General features: G+C 37.9%; 1 protein-coding gene across 3 annotated transcripts in view; it reads left to right on the top strand.

Moving 5' to 3' along the window:
• The window catches only part of SMC6 (structural maintenance of chromosomes 6), a 32,361-nt gene that overhangs the window by 4,002 nt on the left and 11,373 nt on the right, over positions 1-16,986 (top strand). For all 3 annotated transcript variants that reach the window (XM_079298112.1, XM_079298111.1, XM_079298110.1), the window contains exons 4-18: positions 1,268-1,373; positions 4,802-4,938; positions 5,479-5,540; positions 6,399-6,479; positions 9,030-9,131; positions 9,322-9,441; positions 9,531-9,626; positions 10,255-10,401; positions 10,757-10,845; positions 11,466-11,630; positions 12,330-12,508; positions 13,498-13,699; positions 13,818-13,932; positions 15,257-15,417; positions 16,345-16,480. In XM_079298112.1, coding sequence (XP_079154238.1) covers positions 1,268-1,373; positions 4,802-4,938; positions 5,479-5,540; positions 6,399-6,479; positions 9,030-9,131; positions 9,322-9,441; positions 9,531-9,626; positions 10,255-10,401; positions 10,757-10,845; positions 11,466-11,630; positions 12,330-12,508; positions 13,498-13,699; positions 13,818-13,932; positions 15,257-15,417; positions 16,345-16,480 — 1,898 coding nt within the window. The remainder of the gene's footprint in view (positions 1-1,267; positions 1,374-4,801; positions 4,939-5,478; positions 5,541-6,398; positions 6,480-9,029; positions 9,132-9,321; positions 9,442-9,530; positions 9,627-10,254; positions 10,402-10,756; positions 10,846-11,465; positions 11,631-12,329; positions 12,509-13,497; positions 13,700-13,817; positions 13,933-15,256; positions 15,418-16,344; positions 16,481-16,986) is intronic.

Consider the following 16,986-nt stretch of genomic DNA (forward strand, 5'->3'; position numbering starts at 1 on the left):
TCTGCCATCATTACAGAGCCCTTCCAAAGGATAGCCTTAGGCCAGGCCCCAAAGGTGAAAAACACCAAAGCAGGGAGCACATGTGTGAGGAAGGTGTTACATAATGCAGCTCTGAGAACCAGCATGACTCTGAAAGCAAATAAATCAGCATTGTGGTCCACAGCTATTAAACTAATATCATGAATGCTTACAGCATATTTAACATACTCTGCTCGGTTATATCAACCCTTTTGAGCCACACATTGGGTGCTAGAATGACTGTTGTAATTTAATCAATGACAACTTTTGGCAACTAAATACCAAGCAGCTACTCACTCACTTTCCCATGTACCCCAGTGGGATGGGAAGGAGAATTGGAAATAGGTAAAACCAGTAGTTTGGGGTAAGAGCAGCTTAATAATCAAAATAGAATATAATAATTATTGTTATGAAAAGCAGAAAGAAAGAGAGGAATAGAACCCAAGATAAACAAATTATGCATAATACAGTTGCTCACAACCAGCCCATACCTGAGCAGCAGTCAGTGGCTCCTGGACAGCATCCCCCAGTTTATGCAGTGGGCTTGACATTCTACTGTATGGAATATCCCTTTGGCTGGTTTGGGTCAGTTCTCCTGGCCAGGCTCCCTCCTGCCTTGTGCACCTCCTCACTGGCAGAGCATGAGACACTGAAGAGTCCCTGACTTTGCTACTTAGAAATGACAAAAGCATGATCATGTTATTAGCATTATTCTCATGCTGAACCCCAGAAACAGCACTGTAGAAGCTACTAGGTAGAAAAGGAACTCTATCCCAGCTAGCCCAGGACAGTATGGGGCACATAGAAACTATTATAGGAAAAGAAAATGATACCTATTTATATGAGCTCGCTTCTTCTCAAGAAAGAATTAAAAAAATTAAATATAATTCTTGAAAGAGAGCTTTAAAACCTTTCAGGTAGTTAGATAAATGGTAATGTGTATTTGATTTCTTTTGTGTTTTCATTATGCTTTTAAGAAAGGGGTGATTCCTTCCTTCTGACTTACGACATGTTGAATGCAAATTGCTGAATAGAAGTAACAGAAGTTTGGCTCAGCATGTTGGGTTTTTTTAGGGAAAACCTTGAAAATGGCAGATACTTTATTAGCATTATTTTTATTTTATATGCTCAATAAGGACAGAATTTGGACTTCTAATTCATGAATATATAAGAAGTCAAAAATATAATATGGGTGGAGTAGAAGTTACAATATCTTCTCTTTAAAGCAAATTCAATGCTTCAATTACAGGTGGGAAAAGCTCTGTATTAACAGCACTAATTGTTGGACTTGGTGGAAAAGCCACTGCAACTAACAGAGGTTCCTCATTAAAAATGTTTATTCAAAAAGGAGAGACGTAAGTAAAACTTTAATCTTAAAGTTGCATATGTAATTTGGCAATTGTCATTGAGGTTAGCTTATGAGTTTTCTGTTTTCACTGATTTTCTTCATCTTATGGGATCCACCAGACTTGAATAAAAAGCATAACACTGAAGAGACTATATTTAAACAACACTCTTCCCCCGCAAAAAACCCCAAACCTTGAAAACAAAAAACATCAGAAGTTTTATCACTAGTATATATTTCTGATGTTGTAATTTGAAATCAACTGGAAATTAAACTCCAAACAGCTGGTCTCTCCCCTCCAGTGAGAAAGGGATAAAGGTAGAGATTACAGGTTGAAATGCAAACGTGCTGAAAGAAGCTATCAACAAGATAAGGAAAAGAAACACTAACAGCAACAATACTAATAACAACAGTGTATATATCAGGGTAATTACAAGCAAAAATGTTCACTAAGTTTGACTCAACAACTGCACCACAGCCCAAGTCATGCATCTCCTGAGACAAAGACAGAAATGGCAAATGGAAGTGTCTGTGCCTGTGTTATGAAAAAAAGGAACAATGGTGGACAAATCATCCACACCCACACTCCCTTCTCAAGCCCAAGAGAAGAAAAACAAAGACACTGCAACCCCACGGCAGGACTGGAGCCACCTCACTGCTTCACTCTCTGTGTGCTTTCCCTGGAACAGAGGGTCACAGAAGGATGGCAGTTGCACTTTGTGTTCTCTTCCAGCTGAAGCTGTGCCCCCAGGGTTGATGTATGGGACATAAGATAACAACTGTCACATGGCTCTGGGCTCTGTCCCTCACAGTATTGGCAAGAAAGTTTACTTTGTGCTACCTGAAACTGGGACACTGAACTAGCTAACATATATTCTCTCTATTCCCTGCTCTTGTGTATTGCTTCCACTCTGTAATTGAATATCCTACAGAAAAAGGGAGTTCACTGGAAAAATTCATAGGCAACATTGATTTGCAAGCAGTGAGGTTAATTATTTTTCAATCTTTCTGATGATGTGAATGAATATACAATATAAAGACCTTGACACAAAACATGCAAGAAGTGGATTCATGCCCTCTGTGAGAATGGGTATAACGTGTTTTGGGAAACCAATAAAAGGATAGATTTAAGAGTTTATATTTACATGTTATTCAGAGTCCCAGCCTTTTCCTTTCAGAGGGGCTTAAGCATAAAATTATTGGTAGTACTTGACTTAGGTGTATTAAGTTAATGTTTCAGCACTCACCTGAGAAATAGGAAATAGGAATTTGGAACAGAAATCACATCTCATCTTTTCTAGAAGAATGCCTTAAGCATTCTGCTATAAATGACTTTGGTTAGGCCATAGAAGCCAGATAACAGTTTTATACAGAAGCCAATTTGAAAAAAAAGAGAACTACCAAAAAGCTGCTTAATTCTGCAGTGTAAAATGAGGGTACTCAGATGGGAAGATGGAAGAAATCTTCTCTCACAAATATTTGCTTTTGGTTCACTATGTAGGTGGAGCATAGGAGGTGCAAGCAGTCAGCGATGGCAGCAATGTGTCTGCCATGGTTATGGAGAAGAGGGCTGGAGTTTCTGGCAGTGTTTGATTCCAAACCACCCACATCATGGCAAGGCCACAGTGTCAGCACAAGGAAACTGGGGCCAAAAGCAGCTTTTGCTTTTGCCAGGTGCATGGGAGGGGGTGTGTATGTTTCAGGGTCAGCCCAGCACACTTGGCCTCTCTCTGCCACTGGCAGTCTGTTTTGGTTTAGGACAGATTTCGGAGAAAACACTCTGGAATGAGTGTATCCTCTAAAGAGAATGGCTTCAGTCATCCCTTTTGCCAATGAGAAAATGAATACAAGTGGGTGAAAGTGAAAAAAACCCTGTGTATTAACTAACCAAGTGCCCGCATGGTATGAAAAAAGAATTGAGTAAATGCTAGATATTGAACTTTCAGAACCTTACCCCCCTCACACACAGCAGAACAAAAGCTAGATATTGAACTTTCAGAACCTTACCCCCCTCACACACAGCAGAACAAAAAAAAACCTCGGAATGCCAGGGGAAGAAATAAACAGGCTGGCCACGTGGCAGAGGGGGGACAAAATGGCCTCTGGCTATTGTCTCAGGAAAGAGGAAAAAGTTCATGCAGCAGCTTGGGCAAAACAGATGGGAACCTGTTGAACCTCTAATGTTGGTCCCCTCCTCACAGCAGATGAAGCTGTGGATGAAGCTGCTGGATTTTGGTGTCCTTTCTCTTGTTGATTCATCTTTGCCCAAGGTTTTGGGCTGGCTGGAGTGGCTCCCACTGCCAGTCTCAGCAATGGTCTGATCTCAAACCAAAACCAAGCTGAAACAGCTCAAGAAAAAAAACCAAAAAACTACCTACGTGCAGAAGGGTTGCTGCTGCTGTCCCGGGTAAAGGCGGGTAGGGGGGTAAAAGGATACTTCTTGCTTAAGGTACTAAAAAGTGGAGTTAGCTAAACCACAAAGTAAGCACTGCCCTCCACCCAGCAGGCTGGGAGTGAGTCTGAACGCAGAGGAGCCCCCAAAAGCTCCCGCTCCTCCTCTGAACCCACCTAAAAGCCCCAGCAGCAACTTCTGGGCTTAAAGCAGACAATCAGGAATGGAGCACCATCACAAAATCACCCCAAGGCACAGCCCCTTTCCTCTTCTCCGAGCCACGGCTTTTCTGGTTTGGTGCTGAAAGACAGCGCCGCAAGCCCCAGGTGCCGCTCGGAGAAAAAGGCAAGGGAGGAAAAGGAGCGGCAGGAGCGGAGCCGAGCTGTGAGAGCCCCTGCAGCACCAGGGCCACAAGCACCGAGTCAGGGCCAGCAAAAGGGTTCCCTGCCCTGTTTCAGAGCCCTGTCAGGTCTCCCCAGGTTTTGTCTTGTCCCTGTTTTTCTGTTGCTGTCGGGCTGGGGAAGGGGATAGTTAATCCATGAGCATCCCTGCCATAGTGCCTTTGTTTTCTCGTGCACCATGTGGCTCAGCACGAAGCCCTGCCAGGCTCTGTCCTGGGGAAGCATTTTTGTTTGGTGATGAATACTCTAGTGTGGGTAAAACACTGTTTTGTACACTCTTATTAATATTGTGGGTTTGTGATTTTGCAGTAAATTGTGATTCTGTTTTATAATCTCTACTATTGTTTCCTCTGCTATGGGAAGGGAGTGGAGGAAGGGGGGTGGCTTGAGTGGTTGTACTTTTCCTTCTGGGTTTTAAACCAGCAATGTCTCTAATGCTGTTATGGCTCAAACCAAATCAGTACATGTTCTTCTGATTGGTACTATGACTGACTATGACTATGCAGCTGTGACCTGTAGGACACATGACAATTTGTGTGAAAAATTAAAATGTTTTGATCTTTTGTTGTTGTTTTTAGATTTGAGATTAATTTCAGTTGTCTTTTTTATGATTTTGGGGTTTTTGTTGTTGTTTTTTTTTTTTAGTTCTGCAGATATTTCCATAACTTTGCGGAACCAAGGAAGAGATGCATTTAAACCCGAACTGTATGGAACCTCTATTACTGTGAACCAACGCATCAATCAGGATGGAAGCAGAACTTGCAAACTGAAAAGCAAATCTGGTTGGTGGTAGTTTGCTTTCTTCTCCGTCTTAGCATTTCTCTAAACTAATTAATGGCTTTGAATTGCCTTGATGTTAGTAAAGGATGATGTTTCTTTTTTCATATAATCATTCAAAGATGTTGACAATGTCAAATTTTTATCCCAAACTAAGAATATTTTAGCATGTCAAAAGCATTATGAATTTATTGATACTTATTATTTAGTGTGTCAGGTGTTGCCTTATGTGTTTGTTTTTACAAAAATCTGCTTTTGTGATGAGGCTGAGCATAGTTTTTAGTCTTTTTGGAGGTTTTATTAAATTTGCTGATTTATCTAAATTATGTCACAGAGAAGAACTTCAACTAGAAGTCTTTCTGTGCAAATGCAAATACATTGAAAAAATAAAAATAATAAAAAAACACTAGTGAATGTTTCTCATTTAGGACTAAGTCTGTGTTACAAAAAGATTGATCTCATTTTTTACATTTTCTACTATGGACGAAAGACTGTACCTGTTGATTGTACCTATTGATATTTTTCCTTTCTTTTTTTACCACTAGGGACCGTAATTTCTTCAAAGAAAGATGAACTCATAGGAATGCTGGATCACTTTAATATACAGGTAGTTGTTGTAGTGTTTAAATTCTGTGCAATTTAAGAAGACAATGGTATATGAGATTATAATTCTTCAATTAAAAAGAAATGTATCATTCCTTAAAGGAGAGAGTTTCACCTCTTCCATGTTATTTAAAGATCAAATTCATCAGCAAAAGGAAAATTGAAATATATACCTCATGCAGTGCAGAATAGCATTCTGTCCCAGACAGATAAGTATTTGCTGTCATCTGTGAGCTGAGTCATGTGTTCTGTTGGTAAAAGCCTTGACATATGTAGGTTTCTTTTGTATCTGAAGAGTTTTTTTTCTGCTGATATTTCAGTTCTTGCTTTTTCAGAAATTTGAATGTGATTTTGCTGTCTAAGTGATTAATAAAAGATCAGATAGTGCATATGAAGTTTAAAATATTCAACACACTTAGAATTTCAAATAATAGAAATCTGTTAGTATGTATTGATTTTATTTTGTGGCAACGTCTGTAAGAATATACGAGTCAATTCATTGCATTTATTGCAGTACTTTGATACAACAAGAATTTCTAATGCTGATTTTGTTAAATAAATGGAACTTACAGGTACTGTTTTTAGAGAAGTCATGTAGCCTCTTGGAAGCAGTTCCTTAGTTGTCCTTGTTGTGGTTCTGTTTTGTACTTGATGTAGTTGGATTTTTTAGTTTTCTGTTTGTTATTAGTTTTGTTTGTTATGTGTTGTTTTTTTTGAAGATGTGAGAGGATTAGCAAGCTTGATTTCTGAACCTTAGCTTATTACTAAGTTGCAAGACTGGAAAAGGGTGCTCACTTTCATGGATTTGCAGTTGCATGGTAACTTGCAATTAAAATAAAACAAAAATTCTTTATTTTTGCAGATAGATAATCCTGTGTCTGTTTTAACCCAAGAGATGAGTAAACAGTTTTTACAGACTAAAAATGAAGGTGACAAGTACAAGGTAAGAAAAACAATTTAGCATAGTCATAAAACATTAAATTACTGATTGCAGATTTTTAGATCATTTGGTAAAAAAATAAAATTCCATAATTTTAATAACCTGTTTTGGGCTAACTCAGGTAAGTAGCTAAATACCATACAACAACTTGCTCACTTCTGTTCTGTGCTGCTCCCAAGCTTGGGATGGGAAAATGGGAAATGAAGAGTAAAAGTAAAAAAAAAAATAGAGGGATGAGATGAAATTTCTATAATAACTGAAGGGAAAGCTGGAAGGAGAGAGAAAGTAAAATAAGAGATGCTAAGGCACTTGCTCATCATCTCCTGTTGGTAGACTGAGGCCCAAGCAGTGCCCAAGCAAAAGATGGCTAATCCCCTTAAACCTCAGATCTGTTTTTATTGCCAAGCATGACTCTGCTGGTTTGGAGTGGGTTAGAGTTATTTTTCTTCATGGCAGCTTGTATAGGGCTGGATTGTGGATTTGAGCTGAAAACAGCATTGATAATGTGGAGATGTTTTCATTGCTGCTGTTTCTGTAGATGCTGAGCAGGGCTTAGACAGAGTCAAGGCTTTTTCCTTTTCCACCCCACCTGCCAGGAGGCTGGGGGTGCACAAGGAGCTGGGAGGGGTCACATCCAGGACAGATGACCCCACGTGACAAAAGGGATATCCCAGACCGTATAGCATCATGTTCAGCATATAGAGCTGGGGGAAGAAGAAGGAATTGGAGGATGTTTTGAAAGATGTATTTGTCTTCCCAAGTCACTGTTAGGAATGATGGAGCCCTGTTTTCCTGGGAGTGGCCGAGTACTTGCCTGCCCCAGGAAGTGGTGAATGAATTCCTTGTTTTGCTTGGCTTGTGTGTGCAGCTTTTGCTTTATTAAACAGTTTTTATCTTTATTTGTGTTGTTTTGCTTTTACTTTTCTGGTTCTCTTCCCTATCACACCCCAGGGGAAAGTGAATGAGTGGATGGGGCTAAACCATCACAGTGACATTTTCTGAGGTAGCATATCTCTTTGGCTGCTTGAGATCATGTGTCTGGTTGTATCCCTCCCCAGCTTCTTGTACACCTGCTGGTCTGTTCACTGAGAGGGCAGAGTGAGGAACAGGAGGCTTCAGTGCAATAGTTAAGATACGAGTGTGTAGTCAGTATTGTTTGGGTCACACATCTAAAATAAAACACTGTAACAGTTGCTGTAAAGAAACTTACCTCCATCCCAACCAGAGCCAGTGCCCTGTCTGTTTGCATCAATTACCCACTTGCACAAACAATATTTTTGAAGATTATTCTCTCTAAAGAGATGAATAATTTTAAATTTTAGGGCACTTCCATTATTCAGAAATACCCCTGTCAGAAATAAGTGTTTTAAGTCCCCCAAAGAACCACTGGCACAGGTACCAGCAAAAGCAGATTTAATATTAAAGTGAAAGTGTATCTAAGTTTGTTGGCAAGGTTCACTCTCCCACTTATGTAGATGCACAAGAGAAAAATTGAACTAAAACCCAAAATCTATCAATCTAAAACCAAAATCAACCAAAAATTATCTACATGGAGGTTGGAATGGGGAAAAGGTGAGGCTAAAAAGGAGTAAGGGAAACCTTCCCATTAAGTCACAGGGTTCAGAATGGACCCTGTTGCCAAACTTATCTCTGACCCCAGTTTGGGCCTAAAGGTTTTGACAGTACTTTAACTTAACAGTACTTAATTAATAGCCTGATTTAAATAATTTAACAGAAGATTAGAATTTACAATAGCACTATGGCAACTCACTCTCAGGCCTAATTTTCTTACTAATATAGATACTTCAGAATCATAAGAAACATATATAATGCAGTTGCTATACCATATGCACACTGGTATCTAAACAGACCTAAAGAGTATGTGCAAGTTGTATTCCTGTGGAAAATTCCCCTTGAACTCAGAGAAGAACTCATTTCAAATGCCTTTTGATCTTCTCAGTGAGTGGAGGTTGATCCCTGAGGAGTGGGGGTATCAGCCCAGGCTCTCAGCTTTTGGCAGCAGTCCTCCAAGTAAACTTGAGAGTTTTCCCACTGTGGTCCAGGAGAGCTCAGTGGGTCTCACTTGAGACCCATTGTTTCTAGCTCACAAGTGAGTGGGCTTTAGTCACAGTAATTTTTCATCCTGACCACAATTCAGGTCTGTAACTTTCATAGAAAGTTCAGCAACAAAAATGTTGTTCCATTTGGGTTGTTAGTCAGGCAAGAAAGACAAGCTTCAAAGGCTCTTCATTAGAAAGAGGAGCTTGTCAGGCAGTATTAGTTCCTGGGAGCAGAGTGTGTTTCTGATAAACTCAAGAGGAGCTGAGCCCAGCTTCTGTTCATCAAGGCCAGGCCTCACAAACATTTCAAATATCACATTGCAGCCTGAGGAGGAAGTAGAAATTGTGTGTGAAGCACCATCACAACCTGACCAGTTTTTTTTACTTTGGGTATCATTCAACATGCAGGGATGTTGGGATGAATGGTCTTTCTGTTGTAATTATTGAAGATAAAGTGCTGATCTCATATCTGCATCTTTTTATTCCTTTTCAGTTTTTTATGAAGGCAACTCAGCTGGAACAAATGAAAGAAGATTATTCATTTATTAGGAAAACTAGAAAAAATACCCACGTTCAGATAGAACAAGGGGAAGAGGTATGTAAAAGTTAAAGTAATTATTAGGATAGATCTGACCAGTGAAAGAAGTACAGGAGTTAAACTGCATAGGTTTGGTTTTATTAGGTCTCAGTGACATTAAATTTCAAAAAACCCCAATTTTTCCAAAACTTTATGTTTTATCACAGCTTTTTGTAGTCATGATTGAACCCCTGTTTTCTTTTTTAAGCGTCTTGAAGAACTTAAGCAGCTATATTTGGAGAAGAAGGAAATTTACAAAAGCATTGCATTTGTGAATGACATGCAAAATCATCTCAAAGATTTGAAACATCAGATGGCCTGGGCAGTGGTAAATGTCTTGCTAAAATATGTTTGTTCATGTGAAATGTGCTTCATTCCCAGTCTGCTGTGGATATGCTAATATAGGCTTCTCTTTAGGTGAGTGAGACAGAAAAGGAAATAGAGCTGCTCAAAGAAGGCATCAGAGCTGAAGAAGGAAATACAGAGCTCCTTCAGAAGGTAGAAGAATGTCAGGTATGTATATGGTCTAAACCAGTTACCACTCTAGCTGTAGTGACCCCCAAGTCAGAGATCTGTTGTGAAGGTTTTCTTGGGTATAATTATCTTTAGAACAGATCAGTGATTTCAGGACACCTCTGGAAGTTTTGGGATGGTTCTTAGGACTTCTTGTAGGCAGCAAGGAAGAACAACTTTGTCATTCACTTTTGAGACACATGTTGTGCAGAGAAACAGACATCAGTATTTCGATTCTAGAGTCACAGAATAGTTTGGGTGGGAAGAGACCTTAAAGATCATCCAGTTCCATCCCCCTGCCATAGGCAGGGGCACCTTGCACTGGATCAGGCTGCTCAAAGTAAGTAAGAGTCCTGTGTTTGAGTAAACCTTGAGACAGAATGAAAGGTTGCTGTCTGCATCACAGAATTGGTAGTCTGTTGATTTCCTGAAAATGAACATTTATGAATTTTCATCCTAGCATATCCATAGTGACAATGACTTGCTTTATTTTTTTAAACCCAACAAAACTCAAACAATTGAGATGTGTCAGATAGATCCTTTTGAGAGATATTTGTCTTGTAACATAAAGAGGTTTTGAAGAAAATTTTGTTTCATTACTACTTGTTTTGTTGTTTTTTCAACAAAGGTAAAAGTGAATGAAGCAGAAAAAAAGTACAAAGCAATACAAGACAAATTGATAACAGTAAGTGAAGAAGCACAAGCTCTTCATCCTCAGTGTATTTCTTTGAAGGCTGAAGTGCAGGCAAAAAGAAAAGCAGTCAATGAAACTGAGGTAGGCAAAAAAAAAAAAAAAGCCCTTTCAAAGTTCATACCAATTTAAAGCTTTAAACATGCTCTACTCATCTGTAATTCTACACCTGTGTCTAGACTTCTTGAGTCCATAGTGGAGTTTAGAGCAGGTACAATTTCCTGCCTGCCTGGCCCGTGGTGTCTGTTCGGGGGCCCTGGCATGTATGTTTTTGCATAGTTACTAAACAGTGTTAAGCTTAGATCAAAATAAATAAATGGATGTAATTTTTGAAAATCAAGTGGTGTTTGTCTGGTTTGGTGTAGTTACTAAAAGCTGTAGTTCTTTCAGAAATTATTTCTTCTATTTCTTAAACGACTGTATCCCATTTCCTTGATAGATTGTTTATAATCGTTCCAGAACGGAGTTAAAGCGTCTGGAAAAAGACAGCGAGCAGCTGCGTAAACGAATTGAAGAACTGAAAAGCTGGTAAATGCAGATATGTGGTTATAGTGTATGTCTATTAAGATATAGGTGGGAAAGAAGTGAGCTTTTCTGATCACTGAGAAAACCTGCCATAATAGAAAATATTTATTTAGTCTTTAGCAGGGTGCAGTTAAATACCTGATTATTTCTAATCCTGCTTCTTTACATACCAGGATTTTGACTAGAATGTCAAAAGAAGAGGCAATTGGGTAGCAAAAGTGTCTTTTGTTTGTTTGTTTGTTTATTTGTTAGCATTTTTGTTTGTTTTGGGGTTTTTTGGTCTTTTTTTTTTTGTTTGCTTGATTATTTGTTAGCATTTTTGTTTGTTTTGGGGTTTTTTCTGGTTTGGTATTGGTGATAATAGACATTCCCTAGCTTCCATGATACCGCAAAACAAATATGTCTTAAACTAAATGCAATAGGAATGTAACTGGGGGTGTTATATGTAATTAGAAATTTAAAAAAATATTAAAACTGGCATTATTGCTGTATAGCTCTTGCAAGTTTGCAGAATCTTAAATGTAACTGATGAGTAAATCTTCTGTATGCTACAAGTAATAAAATTAATTTCATTTGTACATCATCAGTATGGTTTTAAAATATGGATGTATGTTCTTTTCTAGTGCTAATAAGGTTTCAGAGCCTGAGAAATTGGAAAGACAGAAGAGAATTGAATACCTAAGGGAACAGTTAAAGGCATTCCATGATGAAGAAATAATGCTTGGTCAGCAGGTGGATCAGTTTCAGCAGGCTATATCTAAGTGTAGGGAAGAACATTCTAGACTGAGGTAAGTTATGCTTTTTGAATGTAATTGTTCACCACTTTCAAATTAGGAAGAATCCCTTCCTTTCTGTATCCTTTCTTATATACCTGTGATCCCTGAGACATCAATCTCCAGTTTCTTTTTCACGTTATAAGAGAATAGATACACTTAAGAGTAATTGCTGCTTCTGTAGTTAAGGCAGATTCACAGAGGCTTTGAGGTAAAGTGGTTCAAATACTAATTTAGCCCATATTCAAGACAGAAAAAACAAAACACTCTGGCTTTGATTTGAAAACCTGAATGCTTACTGGAGGGGATTACAGAAATGTCAATTATTGTCATAAAGGATTTGAGAATTGTTCTTGGTGTATTAGTTTAAATTCCTCTTATAAATTATTTTAACCAATGCTTACTCTGTGTTTTGTTGAAGATCTTTGAAGGCAGTGAAATTGAAGCATATAATTAGAAATAAAATAAAATTATTATAATTTGTTAGAAATAAAAAAGCCTTGTAGAACTGTTGCAAAGTAGTAATTTTCTCTTGTTTTTTTTTCTTGTTTTCTTGAAACTATGTAAATATTATTGTATGTGTGTACCTAGCTTTGCATTGAACTACTGACATCTTGATGCACAATGCTATTAGTAATTTAAAAACAAGGCTTTATAATTGTATTAGTGCACTTTGGGCTCTACAACGACTGAAAAAAAAGTCTGTTATCTTAGGAGAGAAAGCAGTGAAGTGCAACAAGCACTAGATGCCCAGCAGAAACAGCTGAGAGATTTGAAAGATAGTAAAACAAACACTTTGAAAAGATTTGGACCACATGTACCAGCATTTCTTGAAGCAGTTGAAGCAGCCCATAAACAAGGACGCTTTAGGAAGAAACCTCTTGGACCTTTAGGTAAGAATAATTGCTGAAACATATTTTCTCATGGGATATTTTTGTATGGCTTGTAATATAAGTAGTAGTCTTTTAGAAAACTTTGTTCTTTAAGGAGCTTCAGATATATCTTTTTTTCTGGACTTCATGGACTAAATGTTTTATCCTGGTAGATTATCTTTTGCTTCTGTCATGCACTCACTAACAACTACTGGCTTTCCTCACTTTCCAGCTGTTTTTGTTGAGATGTTTTACAATGGTAAACTTTCAGTGCATCCCTCCAACTCCCCCACACTCTCAAAGCATCAGAGAACTATTCTTTGACTGCTTGTTCCTCAGTGGATAGCACTGTCCAGATATTGGACAGATTTTGTTCAAAATGTTCAGTGGCTGACTTGTGGGTTTGTCAAACTTGAGATGTTTTGCATGGACCAAGTCAGACAGACCCAACTGAGATTTTCTTGGGAAGGTGGCTTTTGTTTGTCTTCTGTCCAGCTCTGACAAAGCTGATATTTTCAGTTTGTGAATGGGAGGAAAGGTTTCAGCATATTCTGGATGTAAAATCATGGCATTTACTGCAGGGTAAGGATGTGTAAACATGCTACTGAAGACAGGTGATATAATGGAAATTTTCACGTTTGTTTAATTTGCAGTATAGTTGTTCTACTGCCTTCATCCTTAAAGCATTCAATTGTTGATAAGCTGTCTTTGCCTTGATTCATTTCTGCTAAGCTGCCATAAAATTGGTACCCTAATGGAAGAAAAGATAGGCCTCCAGCTATGTGTAGGTGTCTCTAAGCAGAGAAGTTCTGTGTTTGTGTTCTGAGATCTGTTGTAGAGTCTTTTTAATCAATCTCTTAATTTTTTTTTCTACCTATAAGAAAGGTTGATTTTAGACTCTTAAAAAACCTGCAATGCAACAAACCAGGACCTTGAGTGGTAAAAATGCTCTACTGAATGTTTTGTTCTAGAACATAGAACCTAAAGCCTTGCTTCTTACATTTATTTAGGTGCTTTGATTCATCCAAAAGATCCTGAGCTGATCTTGGCTATCGAATCCTGTTTGAAAGGCCTGCTTCAGGCATTTTGCTGTGATAATCATAGCGATGAAAGAACTCTCCAGTTTATGATGTCAAAATTTTACACACGTGGACATAGACCTCAAATAATTGTAAATAAATTTCAGAATAGAATTTATGATACTAGTCAGAGGTAAGTGTGTTTTAAATTTTATTGCTTAGCCTTGAAAGTTGAAAAGCACTATTTGTAAATTTTTTTTTGTTGAAGAATCTCATGTGAGTTTTATGAATGGTGTTTTTTTTTTCTTCAGAGCTGTTCATCATCCAGAATTCCCATCAGTTCTGACAGCATTGGAAATAGATAATCCAGTGGTTGCCAATTGTTTGATCGATATGAGGAATGTAGAAACAGTGCTGCTGATTAAAGTAAGGCTTTATGCTTTCTGATGATCTGTAAAGAAACATGTGGAGCATTTATGACACCTTCACTGGTAGTGTCTGTAATGGATAAAAGGTAGAGGAAGTTTTGCCCTCTTCTCTACCCCATGTGTTTCAGGACCTTCCCTGTTTGTTTCTGGATTGTTTGCCACTACCTTTCTGGGCCTCTGAGTGGTGTGGTTTCCCAGCCTAAGTAATCCATGTGTGTGTAATCAGCCTCCTAACTGCTGGCTCTGTCTCATGTCTCTCTGTTCATTGGTGGGTTCAGGATGTGCCAGTTTTGGGTAGTCTGGGAGTTACCAAAATTTGCAACCCACCCTCACCAGTTGTACCTAGAAGCTGGTAGCTAAGTTTTCTGACACTATCTGATTTCTAATGTTAATTGATTTTTGATTTTCTGTTAGTACTGAAGATACCAGCTCCTGCAGATAAGATTGCAGGTAAAATGTTCAAAGATAAAAATAAGGTGTATGCTTTTTTATTTAGAGAAAGGGTATTCTCTAAGTAAGCAGAACTAATGATCCTTACTTTTTGTGAATTTTATTTTTCTCCAAAATCTCTTGTCCCAGTTTATCCTCTGACATTCTTACTGGAAAGAGGCAGTTCATGCTCTGTCCAAAGCAGAGCTGGCTGTTTATCAAGCATGGCTGTCACTGAGTAGGTTATGTAAATAGCTGAACTCTGTAGGCTTTTCTCATAGCAGGAGTGTTGGGATTGTTCTTCCCCCTTCTGCCTGAACTAACCCGTGATTTTCATAACATTGTTATCTTTAAGCCCTACCTGAACAATTTCAACTGGATCTGAAAGTAGTATTCTGTGGGAAAATGGATGCATTGGAATGGATAATATGGGTGCCTGGGACAAAGGTGCTTGTGAGCCCTTAGTCTGGCACTGTCAGTGTTAGAGTTTTTTACCAACATATTTCCCTGAATTTTAATTGAATATTGTTTGATGTCCTTCATACCTTGCTTTGGAAGCTTGTTTCCTCTCTTTACTTTTGACAGTTGAATGTATCTGTGCACAGTGACCTTCTACTTAGTGATTTTTTCCCCCCAAGGCAAATTATAAGGGACTGATTAGACTGTGAATTCACAAATGAATGACCAATTAAATTTAGTGGGTACTTGAGAACATAAATGTCTTACTCAACTAAGAAAAGTAATTTCTTGACATAACAGATAATTTTCACATTCTTTCAATACTGTATTTATTTTCATTATGAATTGAAATTATTTCTGGGTGAAAACATCTAGAGAACTTTTAAATTCTTCTCTTTGATTATGTTTGCTTTTCTGCTGGTTCTGTTTTTCAGGATAGCCGTAGGGCTCGGGAGGTAATGCAGTGCAATCGGCCCCCCAAAAACTGTAGAGAAGCTTTCACTGCTGAAGGTGATCAAGTATTTGAACGACGGTATTACTCTTCCAATTTTGTCAGACCCAAGTTCCTAAGTCAAGATGTTGAAGCAGAAATCAGGTTAGCATCTTGTAACATGTTTGTAGAAAGTGCACTTGCTGGCAAGAAGAGTGGAATTGTGTATTTGTCTATTTGCATGTATACTACTCTCTAGCCATTCCACTTTCTTTCTGAGATTTACACTTCTTTTTTGAGAATTCTAGAAAATCTCTTAATTTCAGTGACTTTCTGTGCTAGGGACAAACTTCCATTGTATCTAGTTATCTTCCAGCTTGTTACATATAGATCTTACCTACGAAGCAGGGATTTTCTGTGCACAGTACTCCAGGAAATCTAGCTACCTTCTCTATTATGCTTGGTCAAAAAGAGTATGGAGTCAAAGCTGTTCCTTAAAAAAATACTTGAACAGTGCTGTCATAGATTACTGCAAGGGAGGCCTGACTATTCAAACCAAAGCTGTTAGCACACATCCTCCTACTGGTTTCAAACTTTGCATCTGTGTTTCGTCAGACTTTTGACTTCCTTCATGGTAGATATCTGAGAATTCCCTCACCTTTTATATTTTTAGGGTTTTTTTCTCTCATTGCTTTCAAAATGGTAGTTGAAAAAGCAAAATGTACTTCAAAGATTGCAAACTTGAACTGTCACTAAGGAAATTTGTGTCAATTAAATTCTTCCATTTTGAAGCTCAGATTATATTAGAGACATATTAGGTAATTTTAATATTAATAGCTGATAGTATATACTGAATGGAATGTTGAAATTTATTTCTATTATCTCAAAAGTTTTAAATACATCAGTTAACTGTAGTTTGTCCATGTCAGTATATAATGAATTTCAAAGATTATCTTAACTTTCAAAGTGTTACAGACATTCCATTACCAATTTTGCTTCATACATGTAATTTTTATTTGTGTATTTCTTTATGTGTGTCACAAATAATATCTGTGTAGTATGTAACATCTCAATATCTCTTTGTTCATAAAGTCACTTGGATAAAGAAATTGAAAACAAAAGGGCACAGTTGGCAGCCTCTCAGCAACGCTTGCATTCCATTGAAAATGAGATCAGGCAGAATGAAGATCAGCTCTGTGGTCATCGGCGACACCAAAAACAGCTACAGGTAGAAATGGGTACAATGTTAGTTTTTAGAAACTCCCCAGTCTTTCCCTATTTCACTTTGACTTCTGCAATATATTTGGAGTGCCTGATGGTTTTTAATTTTTATCGTTACTTTTATTGTTTGCTTTCTTTTTTTTTTTTATTTTTGTAGTTTGCTTTTATAATTGAGGACAGAATGAGAGAGGCCACATCAATCCTAGCATATGCTGTTGTTTCTGTTTGTATCTTTCCCTCCCCTTGTGCTAATTCTTACAAATTTCTACTATTTTTTTTTACTCTAGTGGTAAGTTGTTGCACAGAGAAGACACTTGCATCATGTAATGCTTCTCCCTCCTTTATTTCTTTTGCGCCTTACCTCTTCATTCCCAGAATCTTGTTTATCTTCTTGCTCTTCCAGTATATTGTTAACCCATCTTGATATTCTGAATATTTCTTCTTTAAGTTCTCTTAATTTTGGTTTCTTTATAGATAACTTTAAAGCTTTTAGCCTCCTTTCTGTGGTCTCTG

Source organism: Erithacus rubecula (genome assembly GCF_903797595.1).
Source record: "Erithacus rubecula genome assembly, chromosome: 2".
In the NCBI taxonomy this organism is placed as follows: domain Eukaryota; kingdom Metazoa; phylum Chordata; class Aves; order Passeriformes; family Muscicapidae; genus Erithacus; species Erithacus rubecula.